General features: G+C 36.2%; 2 protein-coding genes across 5 annotated transcripts; both read left to right on the forward strand.

Moving 5' to 3' along the window:
• The first annotated feature begins 396 nt into the window (after nucleotides 1-396).
• On the forward strand, nucleotides 397-10,084 carry LOC109153844 (uncharacterized protein At5g08430). 4 transcript variants are annotated; one of them, XM_019301735.1, is made up of 10 exons: nucleotides 397-662; nucleotides 818-1,038; nucleotides 2,517-3,274; nucleotides 4,039-4,151; nucleotides 4,744-4,803; nucleotides 5,383-5,433; nucleotides 7,451-7,521; nucleotides 8,163-8,554; nucleotides 9,336-9,398; nucleotides 9,548-10,084. In XM_019301735.1, the coding sequence occupies exons 3-10, from the start codon at nucleotides 2,623-2,625 to the stop codon at nucleotides 9,829-9,831; spliced, it is 1,686 nt and encodes a 561-aa protein (XP_019157280.1). In that variant the 5' UTR covers nucleotides 397-662; nucleotides 818-1,038; nucleotides 2,517-2,622; the 3' UTR covers nucleotides 9,832-10,084. The 4 variants fall into 4 exon arrangements, with proteins under 4 accessions (XP_019157280.1, XP_019157288.1, XP_019157270.1 ...); XM_019301743.1 differs by having other exon boundaries at nucleotides 818-1,002; XM_019301725.1 differs by having other exon boundaries at nucleotides 818-901.
• Nucleotides 10,085-12,227: 2,143 nt separating this feature from the next.
• On the forward strand, nucleotides 12,228-13,557 carry LOC109152038. The gene is made up of 2 exons (XM_019299624.1): nucleotides 12,228-12,788; nucleotides 12,913-13,557. Exons 1-2 carry the CDS (start codon nucleotides 12,228-12,230, stop codon nucleotides 13,555-13,557), a joined length of 1,206 nt encoding a protein of 401 aa, XP_019155169.1.
• The last annotated feature ends 5,551 nt before the right edge of the window (nucleotides 13,558-19,108 follow it).

Genomic DNA, 19,108 nt, shown 5'->3' on the forward strand with positions numbered 1-19,108 from the left:
CCTCCTTCAGTAGTCATTCGATTGGCCGCTTACAGGTCCCATCTGGCTACCCGACTGGCTAAACCTACTGTCCATCCTCCTGCCTGCCTTCATCAAGTATCCTACTATACGACTGGTCGATTCTACATACCATCATGCCTTCACGACTAGGACAATGATGGGTTTTTCGTGGATCCCGCGGCACAGATAAAGAGAAGGTCAACACGCAAGGTTGCGCATTTCTCGCACAATAACGCTCCGTCATTGCACGCGCCCGAACGCCCCGTTATTGCACGCTCTTCATTGTCTTTATTTTTATTTTTTTCTTTACTTTCCTTATTCTCTTTCTTTATTCTCTCTTACTTGGCACCTCAAAAATCACCCAAACCCCGCACCTCAAAAATCACCCAAACCCTATTGTTAGGGGAGGTTTGGTTTGCGATTGCCTGCCTTGTCGAATGTATCGTAACGTTCCGAATAGTTTATTCTGCTTAGTCTCTGGTGATATCATTTGAACTCACAGTCTATTGCTATTCTCTACCTGCCCTCCTCACCTCCGACGAGCTTTCTTCCTCTCCCTCGTTTACCATAACCTTTCCTATTTTCCCTATTCATCAAGATGTACAATCCACATTCAGCGTACAAATTTTCCAGTTGTTTAGCAACCCAGAGTTTCTATTAGGGTAAGTATGTTTGTTAAGGTTTATACTTTTCTTTTTATTTTTAATCTTCATTTCATTTTACAGTTTTACTCGATTAAAAGAGCGTATCATTTTCATTTTTCTTTTGTCAGTTTATTATTTGCTTTTATATATATATATCCTCTGTTCTGTCGCAGGGGGGACTTGTTGTTGCTGCCAAGTTATCGTATTTATGGTTCTGCATTTCTTGGAGTGGTCGAAAGTCATTTATTTCTGCAAAAGTAAGAACAAAACACCGGGTTTTGGTTAATGAGTGTTTCAATTTCCAAATATTCTGTTCTGGGGAAGCATTGAGGTTCTTGATGCTTGTAATGAAATAGAGGAAAGTGTTGCAAAAGTTGAATTCTCAATGAAGTAGGTATGGAATTTGTGAATATTTGATGATAAATTCTTATTAGACCAACCGACTGATTGCTGTAAGGATGAATTCTTGTTATTTAAAAAAGAAAAAAAGAAAAAATAGTGAGGGTATTTGACTAATGACTAATTGTTCTTGGTCTATTGTTTAGGGCAAATAGTGTGCTTTAGTGAATTCTGTTAGTCCAAGCATGGAGGGTAGAGGGTACTTAAAATAAAGAATCTTAGACAGCAGGTGAGAAATCCATCAGTTATGGTGCTATGGGGCCTCAGCAATAGGAAATGCTTTTCATTTATCTGTTGGACTATTACTAATTGTTCTTAGACTATTGTCTAGGGTAAATTGTGTGCTTTGGTGAATTCTGTTAGTGCAAGTATGGAGGTAGAAGTTGCTTAAAACAAAGATGTTAAGGGGATCAACTAAGAGTTAAATAATGCACCTGGATTCTCTTCCATTTTATCACTTAAAACTTTGTGATAAGAAATTGTAAGAGAAAACAGGCATACGGAGATCTCTAGGTTGAGTGGGAGAGTGATTCTTGCAGAGTTCCAAGTCATTAGGGGTTTAGTTAAGATTCAAGGCTTTAGATTGCAGAAAATCAGACCAGGTTTACTGCAGCAATTTGCTAGGCACCATGAACTTAGATTACAAAGAGAGGCAGAAAGTGATTTGGTTCTTCTTCATGGTTGTGGATTTGTTATAACATGAATTTGTTATAAAGAAGCTAATATTTGCATTGGTCAAAGTTGTTTCTTTTAACAATATGAAGGTATGATATTGAGAATAAAGGGGTTGTTCCAAACTTCCTTATTGCTCTATTTTTATTTTCAAATCTGATCATTTTGTAAATATTTAGTACTTCTTGTGGGCTTTTCCTATTGCTTTGACTCTGTCTCTGTGCATATTATTTGCAAATTTGTTTTACCAAAACTAGCTGTTTTGAAAGAGAGGTCCTATATTAACTCCATCTCTGTGCATAAAGCTATATCCTACAGTGAAAGAGAGTATTCCTACTCTACTTATGCTAAACTTGCTGTATCAATAATTCAATACTCTATAGCACTTATAGCTTAAAGTTTTCTTAGAGTAGAACTAGTTTTGGAAGTTTTCAATGTAAAAAAAAAAAGTGAAAATGCTACAGTAAACCAATAAACTTATTTTGCTGATATCATATAATCTTGCAAATTTAGCATACTGACTTGCTCTAGCTATGATATGGTAGATGCTGGTCTAAATTTTCAATAGCATATCTTTTGCATTTCTGGCATTGGCTTGTTTTCAGTCCATTTAATAAGGTTGTTATGGCTGTTAGTTTCTAAGTGATAAAGTGATTAATCTATTGCGATTACCTCTTTCCCCCCTCCCCCCCTTTTCTTTTCTGGGTATTTTACATTTTATGTTGTCTTCCTTGATCATATAATCCTGTACATTTGCTTGTTTATTTCAAACTCATGAACTGATCAGTTATCATATGCCAGGTCAAAACTTGCAAATTAAACTTCCTTGTATTCCTTGCAAAGACTGGAAATGCCATATGAAATGCTCTGGGGCTAGCATGTTGCCTAATTCTAAGCCTCTAGCAATATGAAAGCAGATTCAGGCTTCTGGGTGGAGGAAACTAAAGATCAGTTCCCCTTTCCATTAAAAAGGAAAAGGAGTTTTAAATCAAAAAAATTAGAATTTGTTGGATGGGGATCCAAACCTTTGATTGAATTTCTACAATCAATTGGTAGAGAAACTAGTAGAGAGTACTCTAGGCATGAGGTGAATGCCATTATCCTTGATTATGTAAATTCTAATAACCTTCTTAATCCAAAAAAGAAGAAGAGAATCTTATGTGATGAAAAACTTAAGACTCTTTTTGGAAAGAAATCAATTCCTAGGATTAAGATTTATGATTTGTTGGGAATGCACTTCATTGAGAATCGTGATGACTCAGATGAAGAAAGCAGTTCAGCACAGGAGGATGCAGAAGGGGAGGATGGTTATTTGGTATCAAAGGAAAGGAAGACATCAATACCTCAAAAGAAGAAAGTCCAGGAGGCTCCCAAAAGCTGTTTTGCAGCACTGACTTCTCAAAATATTAAGCTTATTTATTTGAAGAGGACCTTACTTCAGAGTCTCTTGAAGAGCGATGAGAGCTTTGAAGATAAAGTAGTGGGCAGCTTTGTGAGGATCAAATCTGATCCAAATGATTTCCTCCAGAAAAATTCTCACCAGCTTCAGCAAGTTACAGGTACTACCCTCAAAAGTTTATCATTGCAAAGGATTGCATATAATAAGTGCATTTATGCTAGGTAAGCTCCTTCAAATACTTCACTAAGTGTAAGAATCACTTTCATTGTTCTATGACTTCTATCAGCATGTACATTGATACCCCCACTATGATACAAAACAAGAAGTAATTTTTTTTTAATTATTTATTTATTTTTTTAAATCTATAATTTACATCAGAAATAAGACCCATACATTTTCAGAAATAAGGAGCAGTCACCCACAAGTTGGATATGAATTGCCATCCATACTAGTTAATTACCTTTTTAGGGAACTATATTGCAAATGGCTTTGGGTATATGTGGTTTTTATTTTAGGTTTCACAGCCACATCGCTGAGTTTTAGAGGCTACATTTACGAATCTTATAAAAAGCACATGCTTTGGCAAGCATGAAAGTTTTCTATTTTTTCAACAAGAGTAAAACTAATTTGCCTCTTCTGTTACAATTTTATTATTTACAATTGTGGAACAAATGTATTCTCTCCATGTTGAGAGGTGTTGCTTTGGCATGATCTCCATGTTCTCCTAGTATTCCTTTAACCAGGTCACTGCCAAATAATTAAATATCTTAGTTATGAATCTCCATGGCTGATCAAGAGACTGATTGTTCAAAAGTTTTACTTTCAGTTACATTCTCTTAATATCATTGTTGTTTCCTCCTTTCCATATACTCTCTCTCATTTTGCTGCTATTTCTTTTGGTGTTAATGTCAAATCCTTTTATAGGTGTCAAGAAGACATTTGGGTCTGGAGATGCTGGTATGGAAACTTACCTTCAGCTTTCAAATTGGACAAAAGATGTTCTCATATCTTCATTGTCGGAGGATGACTTCTCAGAGGTAAAAAGCATATAATTTTTTTTTTCTTTAAATTTAGTTTTATTTCTCTAGGATATGGGAAATTGGTGCTAAAATTTGTGATTATGAAGGTTTGTATCTTTTCCCACTCGGGTAAATGGTGGATGATAATTCTAAATCCAGTCTGACATAATTATGTAAACGTCCAGCTATTTGAGAAGAAAATTAATTCTTTTTATTAGAATGTAAAAGGAGCAATGTACTGAAAATTCATTGAACCTTAATAAATTCTGTTCATGCATGTGTAACTTTTAATTATAGATCAATCTTGGGATGTCTCCATTATTGACTTGTTCTATGGCTTCTCAAATAGAGGGGTAATGGTCTTAGATATCAAAACTAGTACATGAAGCATATCACTTGGGTGCTGTTTATGGACGGCTCCTTGCAAGATTCTTCTAGATTTTCTTTCTCCATCAATGACTTGTTCTTTGGCTTCTCAAAGTAGGGGGGATTTCCTGGTTTTAGATATCAAAAGCTGAAAAGCTAGAACATCAAGCCTATCATAATTCATAACTTACTTTTAGACTTTAGTTTGTTCTCTTTAGTAATTATCTTGTCATATGTTTTTCAGGGAGAATGTGAGGATTTGCGTGAAAGAGTAAAAGCTGGCTTGCTCAAGAGACTTACTGTTGTAAGATTATATAAACATCACTGGTCCTTCTATATTGATTCTAGGATTTGTTGGCAAGCAATAATGGTGAAACTTCAGCGTTAGAAATTTTAACTGAAACAAGACGCTCTAGCATAATTTGTATACCCAAACTTCAGCGTTAGAAATATCAATAAGATGCTAAGTGCAACAAAATGAGTGATTCTCTCTCTTCATGTATTGTCTCCTCTAGGCTTTAACTAATAATTCTTGAACTTTCCTACAAGTTTTTCTTTTCCTTGCTTCTTATTTTGTCAAGTAATGGTGCATCCTATGCTTATAAATTCAATGCCTTAGGCAAGGGAGGGTAAATTCATTCAATCATACATGCTGTTTTTTAAGCAATTTAGTTTTGAAGGACAATATTTGATCCAAGCGTCTATCCAACATTATTTCCTTCTTCTGACAGATTTTTACTTTACGGGCATTTAAACCTTTGATAGTTTTCCTAAATGATGAAGCACAATTGGTTATACCTTATATGTATTAGATCTTATATTCGGTGATAACAATTCTGTCTGGCATTTGCCGAGTCCTTCACTAAATTTGACTTTTTGACAGGTGGAGCTTGAATTAAAGGCCCATGTTCTACATGAGGATATCACCAAACATGTATGTGTTTCTTTTTCTTTCTTTCCATTTTTTTTTTAAAAATTATATCGTCAAGATAAAAGTTTAACAAAATGTATGGTTCTTTCATATTAATCCTTCCTTTTCATCTCAAGCATGCCCTTTGGCAATTACATTTATTCTGTTATTTTAATGGTAGGGGACTTTGTTATTAAATGGGATGGCTACCTACAATTCTTAACCTCATGTGATGTTAGGATCTAGGATCTAAGTTCATATGCCAAATTGTTCTGCTTTATTGAAAATGCTAATCAATGTCCATTTCATTGATTTTTTTTTCATTGGAAACTAAAAATTTCCCCACTAACATTTGTAGAGGAGCTTTGGATGAGGTTGTTAGTACATATTTTGAATATGTTGGTAAAATTTGGGAGTATGGAGGTACTCCTATTCTGAATTTCTGTTTCTTTGATATGTTAATGGATGGGAAGCTCCACTATAAATGCTATAATGAGATATGGGTGCTTTTGTTGGACGACAATATTATAGAAGGAAGACAACAACAGTAGATACTGCTTAGCTTAACCAATTAGTGTTTTATTTTGTTTTCTTTATTAGTTTTATTTTGTTTCCTTTAATTGTTAGATTTTTTTTTTTTTTTTTTTTTTTTTTTTTTTTCTATTCAGTAGAATTCTTTATTTGGTTAGGATACTGTAATTTAGGATCTCTTGCCCTGGTTACTAGCTAGCCTATAAAAGGGGTTCTTGTATTCAATAAAGAGAATTATTTCTTTCAAAAGGCAGCATAGTGGGTGGCTCTGTCAAGAATGAGTCTGCCTCTCCAAAATTCATTATAGATCCAAAGAAGGTTTCTTCTTAGTCTAGACGTATGACAAGATTCTACACTAATGGTGTATTAAAAGAACATACAATATAAATGAACTCTATATTCTTATGTTCTTCACAGATTGAAGCCTGACTGGTTTTATTAAAGATTCTATTATGGCCCATTTGGTTCACAGAAAGAAATAGAGAAAGGAACAAAATAAGAATGCTATTCTATCCTGCAAAACAGAATACACACACACACAGACTGCAAGATGTCATTCTATCCTCGACCTATTCTAGGAACCAAGCGTGCTTGTTAGGGTTTGGGGTTCCTAGAGGACTATGGAGGGGGGGAATTTGTTGTAGAATGTGTAAAATTTTGGCTTATTTGATCTGTTTGGTAACTTTGGTTGCTATGCATCTTTCATGGGATAGAGCGGTTCTTTTGACAACTTCATGGGATAGGGCTGCCAATAATTCTCAAAGAATGCCTTTTCAAGATGTGCCGAGAGAATTGATTAATTTGAGTTCTTTATTTTGGTAGTTTTTGCTTTTCTTACCGCTTTTTTAGATGGCTTCTTGTTCACACAATTTACAGAATTATAGTGCTTCATCACCTATTTGATAATAAATATTTATTTTCATGTCAATCGCAAAGAATAAATGGAAATTCTTAATTTTCTATATCATTGTCACTAATGCTTTTATTTTCACAAATCATACTTTAGTAAAGGACATCTAATTATGTGGACCTGCTTGGTGCCTTTTTGTAAATAAAAGATGTACTTTTCAGAAAAAAGTATGATGGAGGAGATGTTTATATGCTTAATCTCTTCTCTGAATTGTGAATCTAATTTTGTCCGGGGCAAAAGAGCTGGCAGCAATGCACTTTGAATAAACCAGAAATTCCCCTTTGAATAACCAATTAACCATTTCAGCAATAATCAACTGCTCCATGGTCCATGATGAAAAACCAGTAGAGCCTAGCCAAAAATGACACACTATTCACCTTAAAAGGCACTAGCAAATATCTTTGTGGGTCGTGCTGTACAAAGCTTTTCACTTCCTTTCTAAAGAGGCTTCCTATTATTTCATTAATTAATAAGATTATGCCTTTCATTTCTATTATTTGTTGATATGGATTCTCTCCTTCTGGTTCTGATCTTTCCTTTAAAGTTTAAACATGCAATGTTTTTGTTTTTTTTTTTCTCATTTTTATTTTTATTTTACAGTGGATTGAAAAAGAAATCAAAATGTTACAAAGGCGCATCGATCACGCGAATGAAAAGGGATGGCGGAGAGAATATCCTTTGCAATGTCAAAGTCTTGCAAATTGCAAGTTAGACTTTTTTTTTTTTTTTTTTTTTTTTTCTTTTGTAAGTTCACTAGTGGAACCCTTATCTTATTCTAATGTGTCTCCCAACAAAACAACTACCTAAAAAATAAAAAAATTCTTAACCCCTGAACAAAGCCTCAAGATCCTATTAACCTCCAAGGTAAATTGAGGATTCATATGAACCTTATCTACCTGATTTTTAGTTTTTGTAATTTAAGTCTTTGGTGATTTCTCGAATGCATAGTTAAGGCCATGATGTTCAAAACCATATATTGAGATTTCTTTTGCTTTTTGAGGTGGTGACGTTGCCTATACTTGAACATATAACTATATTTAATTATATGTTCTATTCCATTCGTTTTTAAATTCTATAAAGCATTTGGATTGAGTAGAGGGATACAATGAAAATCCTCTTTTCTAGTGTTTGAAGTATCTGTTTAACAAGAAGCTGCTTGGGTCTAAGAGCATTACTTTGATAAATTCTTTGATCCAAAAAGGTGTCAATTGTCCCCTTCTGTTGATGCTTCTATGAATATAAAGTTAGAAAACTCATAGAAGATTGGCAGCCATGAACCATCATGATTTCCTTTACCTGCTCTAGAGTTCACATTATATGATTACTTGCAGAAAAGGAAGCTGCTCATGACAGAAAGTGAGCAAGAAAGATTGTTGTCAGAGAAGCCAAAGGTAGTAGCTGAAGAACTAGAACCTGAAGCTACAAAGGCAGGTGCTTCAGAAAGAGATGAAGGAAAAAGTGGCTCTCTAGAACCTGAGCAGGCTAGACTTTTTGGTGAGAATCTAAAGGCAGAAGCTAAAGAACCAGAAAAGGAAACTGTGCTGTTGGATGCTCCAGAAGAACCAGAAAAGGAAACTATGCCTTTGGATGCTCCAGAAAAACCAGAAAAGGAAACTATGCCATTGGATGCTTCAAAAGAACTGGGAGCAGTCAAGTGCTTCCCAGTATCTACTCTTAGTGAGCCTTCTGATTTGCTTGCTGCAGGTATTTATATGAATCCACCTTTTGCATTAATTAATTGGGTAAAGTGGTGTGATGCGATATGCTATTTAGAAATTGCTTATTTGTTTCTATGTATTACTTTTATTCGTTGAATTTAAGGATTTTAATTTAAATAGAATTATCTGATGATCAGATGACATGTAGTGACCTCTCCCATGTGGGAGGTCATGAGATCGAGCCTCAATGGAGACGTTGTTGACTCTGTGTGCTTCATTAGGTTGAGAAAGTATGGTTGAACAGATACTACAATGTAATAGAGTCAGTAGCATTCAAAAAAAGAATTATCTGATGATCTGACACATGGGTTAAAATGGTTAACTAATCATCGCCTTCTGGGTGTGGAAACAATGCACTACCTCTCAGCCTCTCTCTCTCACACACACATACGTCAAAAAGAACCTTTGGAAAGCTTGTAATTGGTATAGTGATTTTAACTTTTAAACACCCAGACACACACACACACACACACGCACAGGCAGTTTACTCTTTTTCATTCTAAAAAGTTAAGGGAATCAGTGGGTGATCTGATATTCAAAGAAGTGGAAGGTGCCTTTATAACTGATATTGTTCTGAATTTGGTTAGTGGTGAATGGTAATTGGCTTGAAGAACTGGCTGACATTAGGATAAAGGATGAGCAATTAACTTAAGATAAAGTTATAATCTGCTCCCAGTGAAATTATTTTCTCTTCCTCTTTCCACCTTACAATATCCCAGTTATTAGTTTGTCAAACACAGTAAAGTCTGAATTTACTATCCATATAGGGACGGCCCTTAGTCTGCAAGTTGCGACAAGCCCAACAAGAAACCTGTATTCTTCTTTTAAAGGTAATCCATTTAATAAATTTCTAGCATATAAACAATTTGAAAGTTACCTCTTGCGTTATGATTTTAACCCATTTATACTGAATCTATATACTTTGTTATCATATTCTAACGATCTGAGCCAAATGAATTGCTTTGATGGACACTCCCAGAAGCAGTGAAGGAATCTGAGGTCATTGAATTGAGTGATGATGACGATGGTGCTATCGCAAATGGCAATCAACTAATCAGTGCGTGCCCACCCCCTCTAGATGGAGAGATATGGTACTACATGGATCCTCAAGGTGCAGTTCAGGGCCCCTTTACGCTAATCCAATTGCGTGAATGGTACTTATATTCTTACTTTCATCCTCAATTTTGCGTCTGGAAGACTGGGCAAGGCCCGCAGCAATCTGTCCTGCTGGTTGATGTGCTTCGCCAATATTCGATGATCTAGTGTTAGATTCTTGCAAGTTGTAACCACCCTCCCCCCAACAGAACTAGAAAAACTTGCATTTGGTGAATCTATAAATTTACTTGATTAAAGTTTTTTTTTTTTTTTTTTTTGTTCCTGTTTTTGTAATAGACAGGACAAGAATGAAGTTTGGGACAATGTGATCTCATGTTTTCATACATGCCCCTTTGTTCCATAGGGCTAATATGGTTTTGGGATCAGACCAAATTATATTATGCCAGTGTTATTTTGTCAATTCTTTTGAGTTTCGCCCAAAATAAATTGTAGTAATTTTTATGCATATTCATATTCTTGTTTTGTGTCATCTTGAAATCCCACTTTCTATATAAGCTGGAGTTGCGACTCCCATTGCCTACAATCTTCTTTAGCTAAAAATTTGAAAATTAATTCATCTTCTACATATATATGTAAATAGCATATACATCTTCTGCAAATACATCTTAGTGTTCTTTGATCCAAATAAAAAAATTCAACAATCTTGATGTTAAGCTATGACTCTGTAATAATTGCAAAAAGGAGAAAAGATTGAAGAGCGACAAAATACAAGCAAATTTACCGCCTAATGTGGCTTCTCAGGAAAGAAACCAAAAAAAGGGAAAATGCTAATGTGGCAATGTGCCACGTCAGGTAGTGTTTGTAGAATTTCCCTTTTTTAATACTCAATCCGTCGACTATAGCAAAATTAAAAAATTGGTCATTAACTATTGATTAAATCCAATTAAATTCTTAACTTTTCAAAATTGAACATAATTATCACTCTATATTTTCCAATGAGTAAATACCCAAAATGGTCCTTCGACTATAGCTAAATTCACAAATTGGTACTTGACTTTCAATTTTAACCAATTAAGTCCTTAACTTTGTAATTTTAACACGATTTAGTCCTCCGTCTATTTGACCGTTTGTTGACTGTGATTTTTGAGGATATATATGTAATTTCATGGTCCATCGTCGATTTTTTAAGGTTCCGGTTGCATTTTCAGACCGCATTGTTACATTTGAATCCCCCGCCGAAAGCAATCTGCCAAATCCTGTCGCCTTTCTTCATCCTCCCTTTGGATTTAATGTAGTTGAGTTCGTACCAGAGTGAAGAAGACAACGTGTTTCCAAACCGGTGCAGTGTCATTCTAGAGGCCTCCATGTGCTCCGGTGAGAGCTGCGGGTTCTTCTGGAGATCGTCGATGACGGCGCGGGCGCCAGCGTTAATGCAGAAGTGTTCGAAGGACCAAATCGTGTTAAAATTGCAAAGTTAAGGACTTAATTGGTTAAAATTGAAAGTCGAGGACCAATTTGTGAATTTAGCTATAGTTGAGGGACCATTTTGGGTATTTACTCTTTTCTAATTTACCCTTTTGACTTATCAAATTTTTAGAGGTAAGTACAATTGTACTTTGTATAAATAAGAGTTTTTTCCCATTTTGGTCCCTTGACTATGGCTCATTCTCAATTTTGCATTCCGACTTATAATTGCACCCAATGTGGTTCCTTGACTTTTGAAAATTACCCCAATTTAGTCCTCCGTTACATTTTCCATCATTTAGGCGTTAAGTAGGAGGGCATTTTGGTCCTTTCATTGCCACCGCGCCTTCCCCAACTGCCGTTTCCCTCCTAAAATTCACAGATTATGCCCCTTTTATGCAATTAGCAAAAACCTTAAACCCTAGAATCTAAAATTCACATAATTGACAAAGGAGAAAATTGACGAAGGAGAAGGAGACTACGACGACTCGCCGGAGGTCTGGATGGGGCGCCGGAGGTCTGGGAGTGCTACATTGCCAATATATGGTACGCAAACTTTTATTTATGGATGCAGTATTGCTTTTTGAATTATTCCATGTGTTTTGCAAAATTTACAGTAGTATTCCACCTTTACTTTGTACTTTCAGTAGTGGAAACACTTTCTTACTTTGTGTATATGTGGTTACATTGTCTGAGTGTGAATGTGAGGCGTATATATGGTTTATTAACGATGGGTTGTGGAGGGGAACATCAGACAGAATATATAGAAATGTGTGTTTGCCTTTTTTGTTGGGTAACTGTATAAATGTTTGCATAATGGGGTGCTGGGGGGACCACTGGAGAGCAGTGTTTGGTCTCTGTTTGTAAAATATAGTGTGTGGGGACCATTGTGTTGATTTTTTGTTGTTGTTTATTGAACTGCAAGTCTTATCTATTGTATATGTGTTTTATAATCCATGTTTATAGTTTCTGTGTGTAAAAATATAATTTCTTTTTGTAATCATTCAGATGACATTGATGAAAATAGATTTACACTTAAGCTCAAGCATGGTGGTAAAATATTAATGAGTGAGCCAGTAACATATGTCGGAGGTCATGTAGATTATTTTGACTACATGGATGTTGATGAATAGGGGTTTATGGCTTTACAAGACAAAGTCATAGAGTTAGGCTACACAATGAGTGAATGTAAGGTATATATTGTTGTGGGTGAAGGTTTAATTGAGGTCATTTTAGATAGTGAAGCCTGGGATTTAATTGATGTTAGTGATAAGGAAAGGGAAGTAGAAGTGTGGATCAACATTGGAGGGTTAAATTATGAAGCTGAGACTGATGTTGAAGTGGAATTAGAGTGTGATTATGAAGCTGAAACTGAGGTTGAAGTGGGAGAAGATTCTGATTATGAAGCTCAGGGTGAGGTTGAAGTTGAAGAAGATCCTGACTATGAAGATGATGATGAAGAAGAATTGCGTAGTCTAGGTGAGGATGATATTCATTTTGAAAAAGCAGTAGATCCCACTGTAGAATACCATGGGATAGGACCAACCACTACTCTGCAAGATGTGAAATCTGAAAATGATAAAATGAATGTCCAAGTGAACTATTCTGATGATGAGACACCTCATGGAAGTGATGAGGAAGTAGAGGATGACATTTGGTCAAAGTTTAGAAGTTGTGACATGGAGAACCCTACTCTCACTGTTGGAATGACATTTTCAGAAAAAAAAAAAAAAAGATTTTAAGGATGCCATAGTGAGTTATGCATTCAAAGAAGGGAAAGATATAAAGTTTGAAAAGAATGACAAGGTAAGATGTATTGTGAAGTGCAAGAAAATTGGTTGTCCATGGTCAATAACCCTGAGATGGATTAAGGATGTGAACTGCTGGAGGGTTACTTCATTCAATGACACTCATGATGGCTGCTCTTGGGTGTGGGAGAATTCATCTGTAAGGTCCAGCAGACTAGCTAAGAGGTGGAAAAAAGACATAGGCAGTAATTCAAGCTGGAGAGTCAGTGAGTTCAAGGAGAGAGTGGCTACTGATGACCACTTCCATATCACCTCTAAGGTTGCTTATAAGGCAATGACAATGGCTAGAGCTATTATTAATGGTGAGCTTGAAGATTATTTCAAAAAGTTTTGGAGTTATTACTTGGAGATTGAAAGATCAAATCCAAGATCTCGTTCAATTGTGAAGATGAGTGAGAGTGTAGAAGCAGGAGGAAAATCAAGATTTCTAAGATGGTATATATGTTGGGAGGCTTGTATGAAGGGTTTCCTACATTGCAGAAAGATTATAGGGATTGATGGTTGCCATTTGAGATCAAAGTATGGTGGTTATTTGTTGACTGCAACTGCCATGGATCCCAATGATGGGATCTTCCCACTTGCCTATGCAATAGTTGAGGGTGAAAACAAGGAATCATGGACTTGGTTCTTAGCACTACTTAAGTTTGTGCAATCTGGATGAAGAGACACAATGTGCTAGACTATGTACATAACTGCTACAGTGTTGAAACATACTTGAAGGTGTATGTATTAGGCATTAATCCAATGGCTGGACCAAATGAGTGGCCTCATTCTCATTTAGAAGCACCCTTGCCACCTGAATACAAATCAAAACCTGGGAGGCCAAGGAGACTGAGGTTGAGAGGAGCTGATGAAGCCAAGGAAAAAAAGAAAATCACAAAGGATGACGTCCATATGTCTAGAAGTCATGTGGTATTACATTGCACATTCTGTAAACAAAGAGGCCATAATAGTTGGAGATGCCCACTGAAACCTGTAAGTATTACATTACATTCTAGTTTTAGTTATAATTTTTTCCATGTATTACATTAACCTGTAAGTTGTTACTGTTGTAGAGAAACCCTCAGGCACAAAGAAACCCTCAGCCACAAAGAAACCAGCCACAAAGCAACAGAACAAATCAAGATGCAAGAGCAGAAGTATTACATTACATTCTAGTTTTAGTTATAATTTTTTCCATGTATTACATTTACTTATACTGTTTTATGTTTGTAGAGAAACCCTCAGCCACAAAGAAACCAGCCCCAAAGCAACAGAACAAATCAAGATGCAAGAGCAGAAGTATTACATTACATTCTAGTTTTAGTTATAATTTTTTCCATGTATTACATTTACTTATACTGTTTTATGTTTGTAGAGAAACCCTCAGCCACAAAGAAACCCTCAACCACAAAGAAACCAGTCACAAAGAAACCCTCAACCACAAAGAAACCAGCCACAAAGCAGCAGAACAAATCAAGATGCAAGAGCAGATGAGGTTGATGTACCAGCAGCCATGTTTGATGTAAGTTTTAACTTAGTCACATTCCTTTCATACAAACTGCTTGTTTTACCTAACATGATTACTTTCATACAGATTCTTATTCAAGATGCAAGCTCAGTATTAGTTCAACATGATTACCAAGTAGAGATTGAGGTTGAAGCACATGAAGAGATGCCATTACCTACTGTTCAAGAGCAAGTTACTGTTGTTCAAGAGCAAGTTGTTACTGTTGTACAAGAGCAAGTTAGTACTGCACCTCCACCTGCCCCTCTCAGAAGGCAAAAGACCCTTGGTTTAACAAAGAAAAAACAAAAAGTTGCTCAGCCTACAGGGAGGAAGTATAAAACAAGGTCTTCGTCTTCTTTGACTACAAAATCAAGAACACAGCCTCCGAACCAATCGAGATTGATTAAGGCCTTCAAATTATGTGAAAACTGATTGTAGTTGTTTTGGATTGTTCTAATTGTAGTTGTTTTGGATAATGCAAACTGATTGTGGGTAATACTCCCTTTAGCATTGTCTTTTGGTGGGTGTAATTGTAGTGGTTTTGGATAATGCAAACTGCTTGTGGGTAATACTCCCTTTAGCATTGTAAAGCTTCCGTGTTTTGAATACTCCACCATCAATGAAGTTTATCATTTTGCTAAGTTCCAGTTCCAGTTTACAGATCCAGTTTATAGTTCCAGTTTACAGTTCCAGTTGCATATTGTTTACAGTTCCAGTTTCATTTTGCTAAGTTCCAGTTCCAGTTCATTTGTTTACAGTTGCATATTGTTTACAGTTCCAGTTCCTTTTCATTTGCTAAGTTCCAGTTCCAGTTCACTTGTTTACAGTTGCATATTGCTAAGTTCCAGTTCCAGTTTCATTTGCATTCTAAAAACTAAACACAATTCCAGCAAAGTAAACTTCCATTCATAAACAAGTGCCACAACAAACAAAGTACACATCATGCTATAGGGAGTCTACAACTATTACTCCCAGTTTCAACAGCTTTGTGGTACAAGTAAAACATACTAAATGCTACAACAATTACTACAAACGATTTAATCATAAACCTAAAGCCTCCTTTTTTGCCACAATTACAATTACAATTACAATTACTTCCACGACCAACTGAGGGCACTGCAATTGCTTTTAACCTCTCAATCTCCTCATCTTTTCTATTTTTGCTTCTTAATAAGCCGGGAATAATCTTCTTCGCACGTGAACACATGGGAGGATCGAACCATTCCTTGAATCCACATCCGACACCATCCTATCAACAAATTCAAAAATTCTTACAACAAGTAATAATTGAGAAATTTGTAACAAAAAATTGAACCTGAAATGCTCCTTACACAAACCCAAAACCTCCGCCCGGGATTTTTGCTATTCCAAGAGGTTTGAATGCTCCATTCGCTGCCACAATTGCATATACGCGTAGGGATTGCATCGCCGTAGTGGTACCTCTGTCTTGGCGAAGATGATGACGATGAATAAGAAACCTTGGTGTTTTGCCTCCACTATGTTGACATCGTACGCAAGAGAGGAAGAAGAAATCAAAGTAATTTAGGGTTCTTGGTGTTATTTTTGCTCAGCCGTGAAGAAGAAATGAATATGTAAAGGGGATGGCAATTGGGGAAGGCGCGGTGGCAATGAAAGGACCAAAATGCCCTCCTACTTAACGCCTAAATGATGGAAAATGTAACGGAGGACTAAATTGGGGTAATTTTCAAAAGTCAAGAGACCACATTGGGTGCAATTATAAGTCGGAATGCAAAATTGAGAATGAGCCATAGTAAAGGAACCAAAATGGGAAAAAACTCGTATAAATAACATCTACTTTTGAGGGGCAAAATTGAAAAGTTAACATTTGTTACGTTGTATTAAAAATCGTGTAAAAAGTAAATGAGACAATCAATTAGGGACGGCGGGAGTATATAACAATGGGAGTTACAAACATCCTGACATGGAATCTCATCAATTGATAAATGTACTAATTCAATTGGAATTTCAAACTCAAAGGTAGGGTCTTCATGCTGGATCTGGATGTTTATTGGAATTGTTTAAAAGTCACTAGCATATTCAAGTTGTGTGTGAATTGGTATCTCTTCTAGCTGAGTGACTTGTTGATTAGCTTCAACTTGGTCACTATCCATTCTTTGGTCCACTACTGAAAATTATGAAATTTCCGACCACCTATAAGTGATCTTAAATCAAGTTGATACCAAAAAGTGGTCGAAAATAGCAACAAAGATTTTTTCGGATACCAAAAGTGGTCGGAATAAGGCTTTCGACTTGATTTAAGATCACTTTCAGGTGGTCGGAAATTTCATAATTTCCAATAGTGGTCACCCCTCTCAAGACATGCATACTCAACATTTGGATCAATGTACTTCAAAAACTCTAAGTCATCAACTCTACTTGGCTTATTCTCATATAGTCACTGCCATTAAACTCATGATCTGCAGAATCCCCCTTCTCCCAATCAGAATCACACTCATCTACACTGATTTCAAGTTCAACATCATTTGTTTCATAGTCTCCAATAGTAGAGTGGATCCCAATGGGCGAAGCCAAACCCCGAATGGCTAAAATTGAATGTAGATGTTGTGCTCAAATCAAGTAAAAACTCTATGGGCCTTGGCTGTGTTATGATGGATGAGGAGGGCAAAATTTGTAGCTGCAAAAGTCAAACTGTGGAAAGGAAAGTACCAGGTAAAGGAGGAGGCATACATCAAATTCAAGTTGAGGTGGATGCCACAATTGTCATACAGGAACTCCATGCAAAACAACTTTAATTTGCTCACCCTCAGGAGTACTCATTGACAATATTAAGTATTTAGTGAGAAATATGTTGGAAATCGGTGAATAAATCGATACAATATATGTTGGGAAAATTAAAAAATGAAAGCTTCCATATCCACCTCACCCCTTTGACTTTGTCATTGGATTATGAAATGGGAAACCCATTTCATTACATGGTAGCGCACAATGCGCTCCTATGTAAGGAGTAGCGCCAAAGGCGCTAAAATGTGGACAAAACCCTGTGTTCATCATGTGGGTGGGATGGAGGGGCTGCTTACTATAAATAGCAGCTCCCAACATCGTTTCAAAATACACCTTGAATTTGAGTCATTTATTCTATTCTCCTTCTCCCTCCCTTCGTCTGAGCAATAGTGAGGTTTGCCTACGTGATTGCTAGTGCAAGCTATCCGTAGTAGGTCTGTGTAGCCTGTCGAAAGCGTGTCAGGGTTCTAACTGCACCGTTACCGGGCAAATAACGCTTTTAAGGTAGTGTTATTATAACACGACACATATTTTCTTTCTACCATACACCCATAGTGTCCGTGCTTCTTAAAAGGCTTCCAGATCGTGCGTTGACGTTGCGATTTTCCCCAACAATTAAAAGCGTTATTGTGCAACAGTCAACCTTTAGCATTATGGCACCTTCTGTCATACCGGATCTATCAAAAATCACCGCGCTTGATGGAAAAAATTACAGCAGGTGGGCTCAAAGAATGCTTATTCTTTTTGTACAATTAAAGTTGGTTTACGTGTTATATTCAGTTGCACCTGAACCTTCTCCAACAGTGTTCTCTCCATTTGGTGCTACAAAATGTAATCATGAACCTTATTACACTCCGGGTGAAGAATCGAGAGAAAGCAGTCCTGAAATAGATTACATTCCGGGTCAAGAACCGGGTGTAACTCTGATTCAATTTAGAAATGACAATGCGGCAGCCAGAGGATACCTGCTGTCACAAATGAATGACGATTTGTTCGACGTCTATGTCAAACAAGATTCGGCAAAAGTCATTTGGGAATCACTGTCAGAAAAGTACGGTTCCAGTGAAACTGAAAATCAAAGTGTCAGAACTGTCTACAACAAAAGGAGTAGAAAAATCAAGAAGTTCAAAGGAATGTGTTTTACATGCAAAAAGCAAGGACACCGAGCACACCAATGCTACCATCAGAAGGGCAAAACTAGCAAAAGTCAATTTGACAGAGCAAGATGAGTATTGAGCCTTTTTAAATAAATAATTATTTTGAGTAACTATATTTGCTCTAGTTCTAAGGGTTCGCATGAAGTATGGTTGTCTCTGTACTAAATTCTAGTTGAGTTGTCTAGATTTTGATTACTTAGTAGTACTTATTTCTTTAGTATGTTGAATACTAATGACATTGATTGAAATAATTTGTGCATAGATATTGCTCAAACTTTTTATTAAAATTATTTATATAAAGAATAAGAGCATATATCATAGGCTTCAATTGTAATTTAATGAGAACATGGGAAAGTCATCCTTCTTGAACACTCTGTCTAGGAAGATGGTTTTTAAGTAAACTTCGGTTTCACCACTCGACCTGGGAGTACTTAAGAAGTAGGGTGTTGATCATGCAGGCTAGTTAGAGCGCCACTTGATCTTCACCTGAAATGAGGATGACTTTCATATGTTGCTAATACAATCAAAGCCTTGCAATAGAAGTTGTTGAAGTACTGCAATAGTAATATTGATCTGCATCCTATGAATGCCTTATATGAGTTTTAAATTCCTTAAGGGAAGGAAAAATTGTGCTAGTGGCAACTCTGAAGTCTCATTGTTGAGAGATATTCCGAATAAATATGAGCTCAAACATATTCCTTTTGTATGAGATTAATTTCTTATAAGAATATGATGTGAAATTTGTGATTATGTTGTTCAACTTGATGTAGCATGTGGACAACATTATTTCTATGGCTTACTAA

This window comes from Ipomoea nil, unplaced genomic scaffold (genome assembly GCF_001879475.1).
Source record: "Ipomoea nil cultivar Tokyo-kokei standard unplaced genomic scaffold, Asagao_1.1 scaffold0268, whole genome shotgun sequence".
Classification (NCBI taxonomy): domain Eukaryota; kingdom Viridiplantae; phylum Streptophyta; class Magnoliopsida; order Solanales; family Convolvulaceae; genus Ipomoea; species Ipomoea nil.